The sequence below is a fragment of the Siphateles boraxobius genome, unplaced genomic scaffold (assembly GCF_051911475.1).
Source record: "Siphateles boraxobius isolate OS27281-9 unplaced genomic scaffold, OSU_SipBor_1 46, whole genome shotgun sequence".
NCBI lineage: Eukaryota > Metazoa > Chordata > Actinopteri > Cypriniformes > Leuciscidae > Siphateles > Siphateles boraxobius.
Window position 1 is genome coordinate 6,989,826 of NW_027509097.1, and position 17,167 is coordinate 7,006,992.

The 17,167-nt window shown below is 37.1% G+C and overlaps 1 protein-coding gene across 10 annotated transcripts in view; it reads right to left on the reverse strand.

Moving 5' to 3' along the window:
* Positions 1-424: 424 nt before the first annotated feature.
* The window catches only part of rbfox3a (RNA binding fox-1 homolog 3a), a 441,507-nt gene continuing 424,764 nt past the window's right edge, over positions 425-17,167 (reverse strand). For 6 of the 10 annotated variants that reach the window (XM_077200542.1, XM_077200545.1, XM_077200544.1 and 3 more), the window contains 2 exons: positions 15,569-15,647; positions 425-4,108 (listed from right to left, as the gene is read on the reverse strand). In XM_077200542.1, coding sequence (XP_077056657.1) covers positions 4,106-4,108; positions 15,569-15,647 — 82 coding nt within the window. In that variant the 3' untranslated portion in view covers positions 425-4,105. Of the gene's footprint in view, positions 4,109-12,435; positions 13,386-15,568; positions 15,648-17,167 lie in introns of those variants that run through there. The other 4 variants (XM_077200537.1, XM_077200539.1, XM_077200541.1 and 1 more) reach the window with 1 other exon arrangement.

Here is a 17,167-nt window from a genome sequence, read left to right on the forward strand (position 1 = left end):
CAGGAACTCGTACAGATTTATCTTAGCATTATATTTGACCCCCAATTACCTATGTAATCAAAGTAAAATCAAAGTGTATATCTTCGACTATGATAATTTGTGAAAGCAGTGAGAAAGATCTGAAGCGGCATGGATTTACTTGTGGTTTGACACTTATAATTTAAAAATGTTTTATGTTACCTACAAGTAAAAAACAATAGGCTTTTGAGAAACATGCATTAGAGACCAAGTACACATTATATGCTACTAAATCATCCTATATCTGATAGAACAGGACAATGTATGAATCGAGTAGTCTAGAGAGTCGTGCAATAAATGTACACAGTGTATATTCTACAGTGTATGTGAAGTGCAATGCAGTAAATGACATCATAATTAAGATGCTACATGCATATGACAAGCTCAGAGATTTGAGTCTCTGTTATTGAAGAAAGAAATATTTATTTATAACCATATTAATCATGATAGTAATAATAATAATCATAATCATAATAATATAATGATTTCATTAATAAACAGTACTGGTTGTTTGAAGCACATTGGATGCATACAGAAAGAAAACCGAAATTTAGAGTACAGATCCAGGACAGCAGAAGTTTCGTTATTTCATTGTAAATAGAATACTTTATATTGGTTTCTTTTTTTTTTCTATAGTCCCCCCCCCCCACACGCTCATGTATTTGGAACAACTTCAAAATTTGAAAAAGAATGAAAGAAAATGAAAACAAACAAAAGAAAAACCCAAATGATAGATTTCTTGTTGCGTAGAGCTCATGTTGTACATGAAGAGAACCTTTAATATAATACATTTTATATTGAGATGACAGAGGAAGTAACTTTTGTATATTTTCAGTAGAAAACAAAGGGGCTGGAAGCACACACACACATACGCACACACATACGCACACATACACATCCAAGCTACATGGAAGGTAACTATCACTGAGACAACTAACTTGACTTCCATTCAAACTCTTGTGCTTCGGGGATCTGGCAATGGCGATGAGGAAAATCAGGTTGGCAGGAGTTCATTTTTTCCTTTTTCGTGTTGGGAAAAGCAATTGCCAAGATAAGTTTGTCATTTCCATTGGCTTGACTGCGTTTGAATGAAGTTCAAGGGAACTGTGCAGACACAGGTGAGCTGCATAGCTGATCTTACACCTGCCCTAATATCTAGAGCAGACGACCAGTGTAGATTTGAAGGACGTTTCTGATGAAGGAACAAGTGGCAGATACATGCGCTTGAGTCTCATCGTAGTTCTGACAATAGACTATAAGCAGACTACAGTTTGCATTGGTTCTCTGCTTTGGGTCGAGGAAGACGGTGAATGACTTTGGTGCTCAGGTTAATGGGCTGTTTGAGAGGAAACAGAGTAGAAGGAAGACAACAAGCCAAAGAATACAGTGCAAAAGCTGACATATACCTCACAGCAGGGTCGGAAAAACCAGGACATGTAAACAAGTAATGTCTCATACGGACTAAAGCAAATAAATAAACCCAGAGGTCTCGGATCTCTGTAGAATTGACATCTTTTTGTTAGGTTGTTCAGTCATAATCTCTTCCAGAGCAGAATCCGCCACTCGGTTTTTAGAGTCCCTGAAACAACACATCTTCGCCGAAGTTCCCGTTGCTAGCTTTCGCATCTGACCCAGCGAACTGTTTTCAATGATCCTTCGGGTAACAAAGTAGTACAGTCGCTGAGATAGAAGTCACCAGCTTTGTAGAAAATAAAGTTCTGTTCTGTGAGGAAAAATGCAGCAAGGAAGAGTAGCATCATTACCTATGGAAGGGAACACATCAGTTCTGTCATGTAACACCTGAGTCCGAGGAAGCGCATGATTTTGCAAAGCTTGGGAATGCTGTCTGTAGAGGTGGGCTATCTATTAAATGTACCATTTCCTCCCACTGAGCCAAAATACACACCGTAAAAAGCGTGAAAATGTGCAGTTGTTATTTTAAAGATGAATTTCTACCTGATCTGACCCACTTGCTTTCATCTATGTAACCTAATGTAGTCAGGTTGATTCAGTCCTGTTAAAATGAAAATGTTGACCTGAATAAAACCATTAAATCTAGATGTTAGCAGATTTCAAGGTAACCTGACAACATTTTTTTTTTTACAGTGCATTTCTTTCCCTTGATAACATACTGCCGTTTTCAACATAGATTATAGAGTGACAAACCCTATGACAGGAGACGTTTAAATGTGGATCAACTGTTCGCCATTTGCATAAAGAGAAAAAAAAAATGAATTAAAGAACGTGGCTGTCGATAAAAGCCAAAGAGCATAATTCTGCTCTGTCTCCTCCAATCGTTTTATGTCTTTCTGCTATTGTCCTGCAGGGTCATGATAATGTCCGTCGGCCAGATGGAGTGCTCCTGTGGTCAGCTGGACAGTACAGTATCTCCATCGGGTTTGGCTTCAAAACGAAGACTTGCTTTACCATGTGCACACATTTACAAAGTACTGCTTAAAAAAACAAAGACATGTACATAAAAAGTTGAATTACATTCAATAGCTGAACCAAATATACAGACAACAGAAACAATGCCACACAAGTGAAAATCTCTCAGTACTTGCATAAATCGTCGCCGAAAATAAACCTGGACCACCATCGAAAACAAAAAAGGTACAATCCTCTTGAAGGGTCGCAAAGTCACAAATAGATATATCCATATATAAATGTTTTTCATACTGGTAATACAATAATACAACATTAGTAAATGGCTACAATCGACGTTTGACCACGCTGAGCAGCATGTAATTAGTACAACGTTTAAATATATAAGGATGTGTCACTGAAATGGAGCTCATTAGAAGTATAAAGGTAATCGATTTTTAATAAAACTTTTGCTCGCAACCCTATGACTAAACTGGCATGTCGTTTTCCACCTTGCAGCGGGCAGGAACCCATTTTCAAGATGGATAGGGAAACTCCCGTGACAATACCAGGAAGACAGCTCCAATTTTCTTAATTTGTAGCCTCATGACACCACATACAAAAGTGTTTACTACACAGCACGGCCACCTCCACAACACTACAATGAAATGCTTTTTGGTAGCCCTGGGCTCCGGGGCCGCCGCGACCCAACACAACTCTATAAAGCCCCCTTCCGCCCGTAACCACTCACACACAAGAACGCACGCACACGCGCACATCCCAGTAAAACCTGCCGACGGGCCATTTCGTATTGTGCTACAAACAAACAACAGCGGGATGACACCGCATTCCCTCCTTCAGATCGGGTGGTTTATTTACAGTGTCTTCTCTTGTCCCATTCGATGCGACACCTGAATAACAACCTGATGTATTGTAAGTGGATCTTCTGATTGAATTTTGGAGTCCCATGCAAGTTCGTCTGCCTTCGTTTTTTAACCTCTAGATGGGATGAATAACAGCTTTGACAAGATCGCTGCCCCATGCTAGCGACTAAGCCTTTTCTCCAAGGAAGCAATGCAGTTCAACCCACGACAAAAACGTACTGATGGAAGACCCAGCTGTGCCATATATTCAAGGGCTCTGGATGAAGAGGGGCCTCATGGAATCGTGTCTGGTGGGCCCTTTAGCCTCTCTGCCCGGCCTCCTCGCGCAGGCCGGACAAGGAGGTCTGCGGTGGGAGGGGGGCGGGGGGTGTGAAGGACCAACATGTACACCCCCTCCCCCCCTCCTACAGCACTAATTCATCACTCTGTTGCTATTTGCACTATTTGTACTACTTTTTTTCTTCACTTCTTTTTTGTAACATATTTATACATACATATATATCGCTATATAGATATATACACTCATCTTTTTCATCTTTTTGAAACCATAAACTTAAAAAAGTTTAGAAAAATAAAAAGTTTTATGATGACCTCTCCTCTTCTCCTCCACCTGAAAGGCTGTCCCAGGTGAAAGCTAACCCCTTTTTTCATCCACAGCTTGGCTGCGTCAGTCTTGCGTCCCTACAGAGATATATAATGCCTTCTCCTGACAGCCTTGGTGTAAGGATTTCCTCTTAACTTCTTTTTGTATGTTTTTTTTTTCATTGACGCTTTTCTTCCTTTATCCTTTTTGTTCCTTTTTAGCTGATGCTCTTCTCCTCTGTCTTCTTTCTTTATATTTACTAGATGTAAAAGAAAAAGAGAAAACATGAGTTAATCTGTTGAACTGCATGCAGACTGTTTAACATGTACATACAGTGGGGTCCAAAAGTCGGAGACCATGCTTCTGTTTTGCATTTTTTTAATTTAAGAAATTTCCATCGCAAATTATATTATTAGCATGACAGTTCGAAGGAACATTTTAATTTAATAATTCCTATGAAATATTATTATTATTGTTTAAAAAAAAAAAAACTTTTTTCCATTGCCATTTTTCTATTCCAAATCATATTATCAAAATAATGATTTGAAGGAAAAAATCTACTGAAAAATCCTATGAAATGATGATGATAATAACAACAGTAATAATAATAAGTATTTTTAAAATTTCCATAAATTAAATTATCAGTATAATTTGAAGGAAAAATAAATCAATTGAAAGATTCCTATGAAATAATAAAAAATATTACAGCATCATTAAAAATACTCAAATTTGTATAAAATTAAAATCTGATGATCACGTTATCTACAATTTTATATATATATATTTCTTATTGATTTAACACCGTAATTTAATCATAAATGTTTGTTTTACATTTTTCTAAATCCTACACCTTCATTCCCAGGTTTAAATTACATTCTGAATCCCAGATTTTTCATGTGATCTCAGACTTGTGGACTAATTACACGATAAAAATGCAAATCATTTAGCAGGAAAATATGTTCTGATTACATTATCTTCCATGCACCGGCTCAATATCAGAAACAATCCTTGGGTGTAACGCTAAACACACATTGTGGAATTATCTCCCAAATCCTGGATTATAGTAACTGAAGTGAAAATATGGCTTAGCGGGGAGGGCTTCCGCTAAATTTTCAGCATAATGAGTGAACCGGTTGATCAGAGGCTCGGCGATATCGTTGGAGTCTGAGGAGGATGTTCGACACCTAGCTGAGAAGACGTCCACCGGACAGGAAGAGAAAAGCAGAGAGAGAGAGGAGGAGGAGGAGGAGATTCCGGGGTGTCCTGGGGGCTCTCATCCTGAAAGAAGCTCTCTAATTCGGGGAGATGTGGTGCCGTGTGGAGGAGCCTCAGAAGAGGGAGCGAGCTGACTTTAATTTTAACATGACTTTGTAGTTCTTCACCCATCCCTGGAGGAGCACACAGATGTGCTCCGGCATACTGATCATACCCAATGATGGGCCTCTGTTCTCTGCTCGGGGCGTAATATATCTGGAACAGACATGGGATCCTCAAGTTTTTGCTTGACAAACATGAACAGAAATCGGCTGAGGGAGACGTAAAACTGTTGGTGGCCAGTCATGTCGATAAAAAAACAAAAGCGCTGGTAACATGATAAATGCTAAACCCCCTTTTCAACATCCTATCCGAGTCCTATAGACTATTTCAGTTTCAAAACTGGCAGAATGTACAAAAAATAATACTAGGTATTCAAAAAATACAATGAAATAAAATATATAATTAATTTAAAACAATTAAAATACTAATATATATATACACACACAACTGTTCAAAAGTTTGGGGTCAGTAAGATTTTTTTTTTGATTGAATGAAATTTATACTTTTAGGCTTCAAGGACACATTAAATTGATCAAAAGTGACAGTAAAGACATTTATAAAGTTACAAAAGATTTATATTTCACATAAATGCTGTTCTTTTGAACTTTCTATTCATCAAAGAATCCTGTGAAAAAAATGTATATTACCGTTACCACAAAAATAATAAGTAGCACAACTGTTTTTAACATTGATAATAAGAAATGTATTTTCTTGAGCACCAAATCAGCATTTTAGAATAATTTCTGAAGGATCATGCTGAAAACTGGAGTAATGATGCTGAAAATCCAGCTCTGAGACCACAATATATTACATTATATTCCAATATATATTACATTTTAAAATATATTAAAATAGAAAAAAGTTTTTTTAAATTGTAATAATATTTCACAATAATGCGGTTTTTACTGTATTTTTAACCAAATAAATGCAGCCTTGTTGAGACATCTTTCAAAAACAGTAAAAAATCTTACTGGCCCCAAAATTTTCAACGGTAGATTATATATAAAACATTTACATAAAAAGTATATATATATATATATATATATATATATATATATATATATATATATATATATATATTACTATCAATTACGTCCATTTGCATCAAGTCTAGCAAAACAGAAAAAAACTAACACAGAGAGTTATAATTTTCCTTTTATTTAGACACAAAAATTGCTTAAATATTACTTATTTTTATTGTATGTACATAGCTTTACCTACTGAATCTTGAAGTCCAAAAACAAATGGCTAAGCGAGAGCAGAGTGTACCAGTTTGATTTTAACAGATGACGCGATTCATATAAGCTGAAACTTTCACAATGTTAAGCCTACATGAAATGGACAGCAAGAACACATTTAATACTACAGGTTATACGTACAAAAGATGACTGCGATATGTGCTCACATTTGTATATATTACTATATATATATATATATATATATATATATATATATACAAAGAGTACAGTTTTTGCTTAAAAAAAAAAACAGTTTCTAAAAATCCCCTGACAGAAGAAAATTGCACATTGAAACAGCACATAGAATAGACACAATTTTAAATGACGGAAAGTTAATGAGGTAACAGCAGATATAATGTTAAACTGCGTTATCGTCCAGTGTGACCCAGTCTGGGTCTATTATTGACATCATTCAATGCAATTTAAGCCGATGCATTGTGAATAAACAGTTATATTATTAACTTCTATTTTTTAGCTTCTAATTTCATACGGTTTGCAGTTTTGCACCCTCAAACAGACCTCTCAGTAAATTAACATTTGTGCCATCAAATTGAGAGAGATGAAAATCTGCTGCTATGTGGACTGGCCCCTGGCCCATGGTGCCATCTTACAAATCACTGCATTAACAGAGCTAATTAAACAGGCAATCTTTTAATGGGCCACTGCGGCGTCCATGCAAGACGGAGACTTCCATCTTGTCAATCTGCAAGCTCACACATTCATTTAGACGACTGCAAACTGTCTCCTCAGCAGTCATTTCATGCTCAGCACTGTGTTTTCTCTCTCTGCCTAAATGCTGGAATTAAATAAATGGGTGATTGAGTCCTAATATAGTCGCTTGATTAGTTTAATTGTCTGAAATAGAGATGGAAATGCCTTAGTCAAGAATATGATAGTCTTTTGCATGAATTAACTCAATCCGATTCATTTACAATTCTGCATAGATATTAAACAAGAGGAAGCGCGGTTTATGGTCAAACTAAAAACGTCGTTTTGCCACTTTTTAGGACTAACAAAGTACGTGGTTGGAAGCACCGAACACAATGATTTCATTTAAAAAAAGGCTTGTAAATGACCACTCTGAGTAAAGCCACTTCAGAAAATGTGAATGCAACAAAGTCAATTAAAATTGTGTCTTCCACGTAAATTAAACTGAGGTCAGAGGGCAGTGTAAATACCTTCCCGATGTAAGGAAAAAAGGACATAAATTTAAATCGCTCAACACTACACAGCACAGAGAAATTGACTCGCATCTGGACATAATATGCTCTCCTCTCCTCAGAAAAGGTATAAACAATTTGGATTTAAAGCCTATTATATTATATTATATTATATAAAAAAGTCACCACATAATATTCTTAATGGTGTATAATAAGTTTACAAAAGAAAGGACTTCGTACTTATATGTTTAACACATAGTGGCAATAGTGTTTTTATATGCCACACCTGTCTTGTTTTTCATTTTCAAACTGATCAACACTAACAACACATTTTTCAAAGCCAGACATAATAAAAATGTAAAGAAAAATAAGCTTAAATAGGGAAATTAAAATCACAATGTTATTTACAGTGCATGATAAATCTGGTATTCCATTCCCACAGAAGACTATTTAGCTTTTGTATTTTGGTTTCTGATAAACGATAGTTTGGATATTTAAGGAAAACAAGGCCTTTTTTTAGTCCACTTTTAAACACTTCTCCCAAATGAAAACATATTTATGGAGCCCCGGAGAAATATGCATCGTGGCCACAAATTTGTTCTCTCGTTTCAGTTTAATTGTGGCCACGAATTAAGAATTCATTCCCACGACTTACTAATTCGTTCCCTCATTTTAGTAAATCGTGGCTACGTTGAACTAATTTGTTCCCTCGTTTTGATTTAACTAAACCAAGGGAAATAATTATTACAAGGTGGCCACGATAAGGAACAAATTAGTAAAACGTCCAGATGTATTAGTAAGTCCTGGGAACGAATTATTAATTAGTGGAAACGATTTAGCCTACGTATATTTTTCCCGCATATCATGTGCGGGGCTCCGTACATATTCAATACTGATTTAACAAAATTTAGTTTTTAGTTTAGCTAATGCTTGTACAGTCTACATAAACGCCTTCCCTTGTGCAGTTTTCCCCCCTTTTTCTTAGAGCCATGTGAGCCGCACGCAGCACTAGGGGAACAAGGACACATTCGTTTAGGTGAAATATTATGTTGCGCTGTAGATTTCTCCCTACAAAGGTGGAAAAAAGCAATGCATCTAATCTATGTTTTACAATAGGCTGCTGTGATTTCACACTCATGGGAGAACGGTGTGTCTGAAGAGGCAGCCGCAACAGCTATGGTAATAGACTGAGCAGAACGGCTGTGCCACGCGCCTGGCTGGCCTAGTGTATCTCCAAATGAGATCAGCGGTTATTGACTCAATGCTGTTATCTTTAATCTGTGGAGTAAATTACTTTGGATGCTGCCTCTCTACCCTGGTTTCTTTCCCCTTCTTCTATAACTCCACCCTTACAATTCCATTTGAGGGGTGCAGGCTGCTATTTACTGGGGGTGTGCGTGTGTCTCTGTGTGTGTGTGTGTGTGTGTGTGTGAGAGACACGAGGACATGATCAACGCCCAGAGGAACCAGGAAACGAGGGAGGCCCTATTTCACTGGGAGGATTACTGCCACCCCCAACTCTGTCTTTCTCATTCTTCTTCTCTAAAGGCCTGGCATGTCTTATCACAGGTCCTGTATAAAGTGCTGGGACTCGGGGGGGGATGTCACCTTGGGGGAAAATCTCTCACCTTATAGTGCACAAGTGCCTCTCAATTGTGAAAAGAACGTTAGGCTGGATCTTTTTGAAAACAGATCAGGTTTTCAAGCCTTATTCCACATTTTACAAAAAGATACAACTCATTTGTTATGTTAACTAATGTCTGGGTGAATATATTTCTATTGTATTTATAAAAACGAAATACACACAAACGTTCAAAGGTTTAGGATCAGTATGATTTTAAAAAAGAAAGAAATGAATACTCATTATTCAGTATGCATTACATTGTGACAGTAAATGTCACAAAATGTCATTTATAAATGTCACCAAAGTTTTTAAATAAATGCTATTCTTTTGAACAAAAAATATTAAGTAGCAAAACTGTCTTCAACATTGATAATAAGAAATGTTCTTGAGTGACAAATCAGGATATTAGAATGATTTCTGAAGGATCATGTAACACTGAAGACTGGAGTAATGATGCTGAAAATCAGTTTTGCTTCACAGGAATAAATAAAAATAAAAAACAGTTATTTTACATTGTAATAATATATCACAATATTACCGTTTTTTTTATTGTGAAATAAAAGCTTTGGTGAGCATTAGAGATCTTTTGTAAGCATTTAAAATTCATACCGATCCCAAACTTTTGAACACATTTTTTATGTGTGTCAGTGTGTGCAAATATTTTTTTTGTATAAATGGATTAGAGAAGTTTCTTGTTCAATGAGAAGTTGTCTGAATCTATATGAAGAGTATGTTTGTCTCGTTCCTAATTGTTTCCCGGCACAATATCTTAAATCTTCCCGTTCCTATTGGGAACTCTTAGCCTGGCCTGTTCTCCACATACATTTTAGACTTGACTAAAAATGTCCCGAAGATCTATGACTAGGTCGCATACTCTCAGTGCCTAACACGTAACTCAACAGCAAATCAATACTGGAACATGTTGTTTAGAACATCATAAGCGGAACTCTCTGCAAAGGGAGCAGTTTCCCAGTGGGTAGTGGGTAGTGGGATGCCTTTTTATTTTAAATGTATCAATCCCTATAGTCTGATACATGGTATATCCCTGTATCTTTGTTAGTTAAAATTTTCTATTCAAAATTATTTTCAAGCGGACTGTGTCTTCCATATTAACATATAGCGTGATGGAGATTTCAGCAATGAGCAGTAATTGCTCAGCCTGTCATCTCTGTTGCAGTGGGATTCTGGACATATCATCAGCTAGAGGGTGCAATAGACCGTGTAGTGGGGAAGTGTTCTCTCTTTCCACATTACCGCACTATGTTTATTTACAGAATGCCTTCTGAGCAGCAGAAGCAGCCTTGATTAAGTGTACGCTCTTTATGTGACATCTAACAGATTAAAACTGAAGGAAACCTTGCTGAGGGCATTCCTTCATGAATATTTGCTTTTGCTTTGAAACAGGCAGACGTATTTGTACACAGGTTTAGTTAAAAATATGAATTGTCAGCAAACATCAACATTATATCATACATGCACTATGCTCTAAGATTATTTCATTGTTATATATTTTGGTATTATTGCTTGAAAATAATAAGTAGATTTGCGTATGAGAAAATGTAACCAGATTTGTCGATTTTATGGCTTTGTTGAAATAAAAACCAAATTATTATTATTATTATTATTATGGTAACACTTAAGTTCTCATTTCTCAATATTAGTTAAATTAACTAACATGAACTAACATGGAGAAATATATTTTTTACAGCATATATTAATCCTAATTAATGTTAATTTTAGTTCACAGTGCAGTGACTAATATTAACAGATACAACTTTTGATCCTAAAAATGTAATAGAAAATGTTAAGATTATCATTAATAGAGATCAATAAATGCTGTAGAAGTATTATTTGTTAGTGCATGTTAACTTATGTAGTAAAGCAATGTTAACAAACGAAAACTTAATCTAAAGTGTTACCATAATAATGATAATAATAATAAATATAGCTGCAAGCAGCAAGTATCGGGGTCAAGCACAAAGAACATGATAATACATGACAACATGACTGGGAGCGTCAGACCAACTGGCAAACCATTTAGGCAAAATGGCTGAAAAATCATTAGTACAGTCCCTAGTAATTTGATTTAATGGTTTATTACTTTTGACCAGTAGGTGGCGCTGTTATGAAATTGATGTGGTGTGGTCAGAGTAAGGTGAGACAAAGTTTGGTGTCAATATGCCAAAGCATTGCAGAGATATAGCCTCAGAGTCATTTTGGCATCCTGCCTCAAAGTTTTTGCAGCGGTATTAAAAACAGTTTTGTGCATCAACACGAAACACATAATTTTTTGTCGGCACAGTCTTAAGATGATACATTTCAGATGATTTTTGTGAAAATCGGAAAAACGGTCTAGGAGAAGTTTGAAAAAGTAGGTTTTGAAAGTAAATCATAATGGTAGACAGGAAGTTATGCAGACTATGGAAAAATTGGTATCTATGTTCTCGGCATGACCCAAGGAATCTATTAAGAAGTTTCATCACAATAGGCTAAATTAATTAAAAGTTATTTTTGGAAATTTCATTAAGGCCAATATGAGAAAATTAGGTATTGTTTCGACCATTTTTTTTTATTTTCGGCTAAACCGTTAAGAAGTTATAAGCAAAAAGATACATTTTTCATATCTCCTGACCACTAGATGGCACTGTGCCAAAACTGTGCAGGTAATCTTAGGTCATGGTTGTCATAGCACATACCAAGTTTGGTCAGAATTCACTAAATCGCTGAGGAGATATAGCCTCACATCCATTTTGACACGCTCTTCGTCAAATTTGTTTGCGCGTTATTTGAGAACGCTTTGACGAATTAACTCGATTTCTGTAACTTTTAGTCGGCATGGTCTGAAGCTGATCTCCTTCAATTTCTGTGAAAATCAGAGCAACGGTCTAGGAGGTGTTAGAAAAAGTCGTTTTTCGGTCATAGAATCGTCTTGAGCCAAGGAATCAAAGGAAAAACAAATTTAGTTTCTAGCCCTTACAGTTCAAAACTTATTAGTATAAACGTGAGTGCAACTTTGTACAGTTGGTGGCGCTAGAGTTTTTGAGGATTGCCATAGTGACATTACAGACTGTCCTATATCTATGTGCTTAATTTCATAAGCGGTTCTGTGGGCTGCCACAGACTCAAGAGCAGAATAATAAGAAACGCCAATGATTACAATAGGTGCCTACGCTCCTTCGGTGCTCGTACCCTAACAATTTGTGGAAAAAAAACCTACCAAAATAATACTAAATTCCTATAAAATGTATTTTAAGTCCATCTGTGGCAATAGAATACTTTTTTTTTTTTTTTTAGCAAACTTTAAAAAAATCTTGACATCAATCTCCCAAACATACCAGTTTACATAGTTGCAATCATACAGACAATAAATTCATTGAGTTATATAACAGTACGTCAAATTGAAAGAGGGTGTGAGTGACAGAGAATTACTTGAAATCTTCATGATGGTTCCACGTAGCTAACTATCATTTTAAACACTACTGCAATATAGTTTTGGTAAACAATTTTAGAATCCATAAGAGATTTGTAAATGAATGTTCCCCTTTGATATTTACTGGAGAAAAGGCTATATTAGTTTACAGATAGCATAAGCAAACCTTAGAGGTTTTCGTTTCACATTGTAATGAATAGCAGTCATCGTCACTTCTTATAAGTGGGTGTTCAGTGGGGCCTTTAATGCAAAGACTGCAAATATACGTGTGCAAGTCTAGCGCTGCTGTTGTTTTGCTCAAGTTGCTCATTGCTGTGCCATTTAGTCAGGCAAATAAACTCACTTCCTGGCCCACTCCCTGTCCACATAAATCAGCTGAGCTCATGCCCATAAATCTACACCGCGACTAAATGAGAAAACTCATTGGACAGCCCCCCCGCCCCCCGCCCCCCGGGCCCCACCTCCTCTCTGTCACTCAGCCCCTCCCCTCCCGGACCACACATTTCAATACAAACAAAACAGATTCCAAATCAATAGCCAAGCAACAGAAATGCTGGATAACCGCAGGATGATAAGCAGAGCTTTAGCCCAAATGTGACTGTTCGGGGAAGGTTCGCGCTTTGCAAACCTTGAAGGTGGAGGTGGGTGGGTTGTTTGTGTTTGCTTTCTTTTGTTTGTTTGTTTGTTTTTTTGTTTGTTTGGTCGGGGGATTGATTCTCTCTCTAGTAGGGTGTGAAGCGACTGTAACCTCCTCTGTAAAGGCTAGCCTGCAACATCAAAGATGAAAAAACAAAAAGGACCCAATCAGTGTTAAATAGATTCTTTGGGGTGAACAGTTCTTGAAATTTTCTTCCCTTTCGTCTCGTTTTGCAAATTACAGTGTGAATTTCAGGGCGGGTCGGTGTCAGAGTTCAGAGTTTCACGGTTCAACCGGGTTGCGACTGAAACAGGCCGCTGAATCCTGCTGGTGTATCTCATCAGCTGCTCTTTATTGAACCTCTCCATCATGGCCGCCTGTCCCATAGGTTGATCTGATTGGAGACATCTAACATGCGCTGCTTTCTCAGACCTATCTTTAACCGGACTGCAGTAGTGCCCACTCTGCTCTTGCCAAATACAAAAAACTTCAAAGGCTCTATGGGCCGTTCTCCTCAGCTCCGACCCTGTGCAAAATACACACGCCTTAAACGTGGAATGAATTCTGTTCTAACAGAGAGCAAAGCAAACTAACTTTTTTCTAACCCTCTGAGGGGCTCATTATTAAATACTTTTAACTTGTGATCTGCTGGTCAAATATGATTTAATGATACTCATTTCATCCTCAGCAGGCTCAGTGCAAGTACTGAGAGGAGTTCTGCTCATTTGAGTCGCAACCGGTTCGGTCCTGGCATCACTGAGAACTCTGAGTGCTCACCTCGGCCCCCCTGCGGCCCTCGTTCGACCGGAGGAGCGCCGGAGGATATTTGGTATGCCTTAAAGTGGCAAATTGAAGTCTTGAGAAAGGGAGGAAAATTTGAAAAAAAGAAAGGAAAAAGGAGGCAAAAAAGCAACACAGGCCACAGTTTTAATTAAGTAAATGAAGAGGAAAAAATGGTCTTAATTAATGAAAGCTTTTAGCTAGCAGCTGCACCGGGGAATAGTACGGTTTTGAGAATCACACGGATGTCGACTTGGTAAATTCCAGTCATTTGTCTTAGGCAGAGTGTTTGTCCAATAAGCCTCATGGGCAGGGGGAGGTGGGTGCAATGGAATCTTTTTTTTCTCTTTCTTTTTCCCCTGTCGTTCTCCCTCTATCTCTCGCCTTTTCTTTAATCTCCCTCGGCACGCTGCTGCACGAGCTTGATGGTCGTTAATCTTGAGAAAAGTCCCGACCAACAGCCGCAAAAAAAAACAAAACAAATCATAAAGAGTTTTCTCTTTTTGTGTTCAGATAGGAGTTTTAGAATTTTTCATCTTTGATGTTAGCTGCAAAAGCTAGCTAAAAACAAACATTAACAGGACGACGATCCCCACATCAGATTGAGAATGCTGATATGCAAAAGGATAACGTCTCATTTGGAAGGTCTAATTCAAGTGTCAGTATGCTGGGTAACCCCATTGCATTTAATGAGATACAAAAGGCTCAGGATCCATCTTGGAAAACTGTCACATACACATATATCAGCTGATGAGTATCAGAATATGTGAACATATATCTACACTCCTGACATTATTAATGCAGATGCAAACAGGGTCCAAAATTAACACTTTCCAAGCATCAAATGTGAGCACATGAACAAATGGCTTTGGCGAGTAAATAAAACAATTCGTCAGTTGGCCGGTTGCAATATTACATGGTTTTATCTAAGAATAATTGCTGATGTAGTTGAAGTGAGAGATTAAAATAAAAAAGGTACTATCATCTATTAAAGAAAATATCTTTTGTGACTTGTGCATAGTCTTACATTTAAAATAGTGTAAAAATTTATCAGAAATTTATCTGGGATCTGTTTTTTGTTCTCCAGAGCTAACAAAAATATGAGGAACAAAATCATATTGTATGTATTTTTAATTATTCATTTTTTATGCTATCTATCCATCCATCTATCTATCTATCCATCTATCTATCTATCTACATAAATAAATATATAGAATCTGTGTGAATTAAGCAAAATACAATTGTAAGGATTGTAAATTTATGGCTGGTAATTTTGGACCCTGAATATGTTCATGTACAATATTTAAGAATTCAGTCACCCCAACAACACATCTCCAGTTCACCGCACATGCTTCATTTACTATTCGCTTCATAATATTTACAATAATTAAACTCATAATTCAAATAAATTGAAAAGAATGTACAACGATATATTTCAGCATTATTACGGTTGCACTGGGCTCTGCCTTGTATGTTGTTGGGGTGCTCGGGTCTGTGTAACATTAGGACATGTATTAATGTTTCATGACTCACCATAGTGCCCACGCTGTACGTGGCTGCAGGTCCAATCGTGTGGTGATAAGGGTCTGCTGTTGCATAGACTCTGCCATAGCTACAGGGAAAGGAAGAAACGGAGGGAGTATTGAAGCTTCGTGAAGATGGGATGCTCCAGTGAATGCTGTTCATTTGAACTAGATCCATTATCACTACAACTCCCTCTCTCTTGCCCTCTCTTTCTTCCTGTCTGATAAAAATACAATCACTGGCTTGCCATAAATACACGGTATAAAGGTAAGAGTGTGTTAAAAGTGATAGATGCTCTGTTATTGTTTTGGAGGAAAAGTATTTTTTATCTTATGAGCTTGTGGTAAAAATGATATTGGTCAGAGAGGGACAAGACACAGAAAAGAAACGTAGAAAAGAGAAAAGTAGAAACAGGAGACAGAAATGAACAGTAGAACTGCAGGGTCCTTTCTACCAAGCAGTAAAGTTTAATGTCACCATCATTAGTCGGAAAATCATATTAGTTTTTTTAATCATGTTAGTTGATTTTTAATTTTTTTTATTAAGAAATCTTCCAGGTGTTTCTTTATTTTTGTCATTCCTCTAATCAAAATGATTCCAAAAAAAAAAAAAAAAAAAGTAATTGTTTTTCCTGGTCTCAAAATCCCTTTCCATGTTAGAATTTGTAAGATAGAATGTGTAAAATACCATTAACTCACAAAAGACACTTCCTTAATGACATCATCCTTCAGAAATATGTATGATAATCTTAAAAGTTGGTTAAAATATACAATTTAAAAAACACACTGCATGTAAGCTAACTCTTAGTCCATCACTAAGCAATGGCTAACATCAGCCCTTTATTTTCATCCTGTTAGAAATCCTGTTTTTTCATGCTACTGTGTAAATAATCAAGTTTAAATAAATAAATAAAATGAATGGCAAACCATTTTATAGAATTACTTCCTTAAATTACAACATTAGCAAATCCACTTTTTAAAGTTACAAAGTTCTAAAGGTATTGCGGAACAGGAAAGACCCAGCAAGCAAAGAGATGCATGGATGCTTTGGATTTTGTGTTGTTGTGCGTGTGCATTAAAAAAGCGAGTGAAGTAGGCAGAGAGTTTATGTTCACAGCTCTCTTTATCCTTTTCATGCTCCTTTGCCCTCTCTTGTTTACCCAGGCTGCTCTGTAAAGAGGCACAGGGCTGGTGGCGGCGGTGGCGTTCTCTGACTCTTTTCATTGGTACCGATTTGGAACTAATTCCTCCAAGATGGGCCTTACTTCTTTCTTTCTTTATTTATTTATTAACCCCCAACACTTCCCTTCTTCATTTGTTGACTTTCCCTACAAACACATGCTTGCAAATGAGGGCCTGCAGGGAGCAGATAAGGCAGCCCGAGCGGGTGCCGAGGGCACAGACTGAGCGAGGAGAAAAGAGGAGAGACGGGGAAAATCCTGGGCCCAGACATGCTATTACATATGGAAATACTATCGGATCTGACCAGGTTTTTGTCGTCCGGGATTATTACAACATCAAAGGTCAGGCCAGCTCAGTGGAGTGAGAGAGCCAAGCGGAGGGGATTTTAACTGCTTGTGACAGACAGTGCAGACGAGAGCGGCTGGGA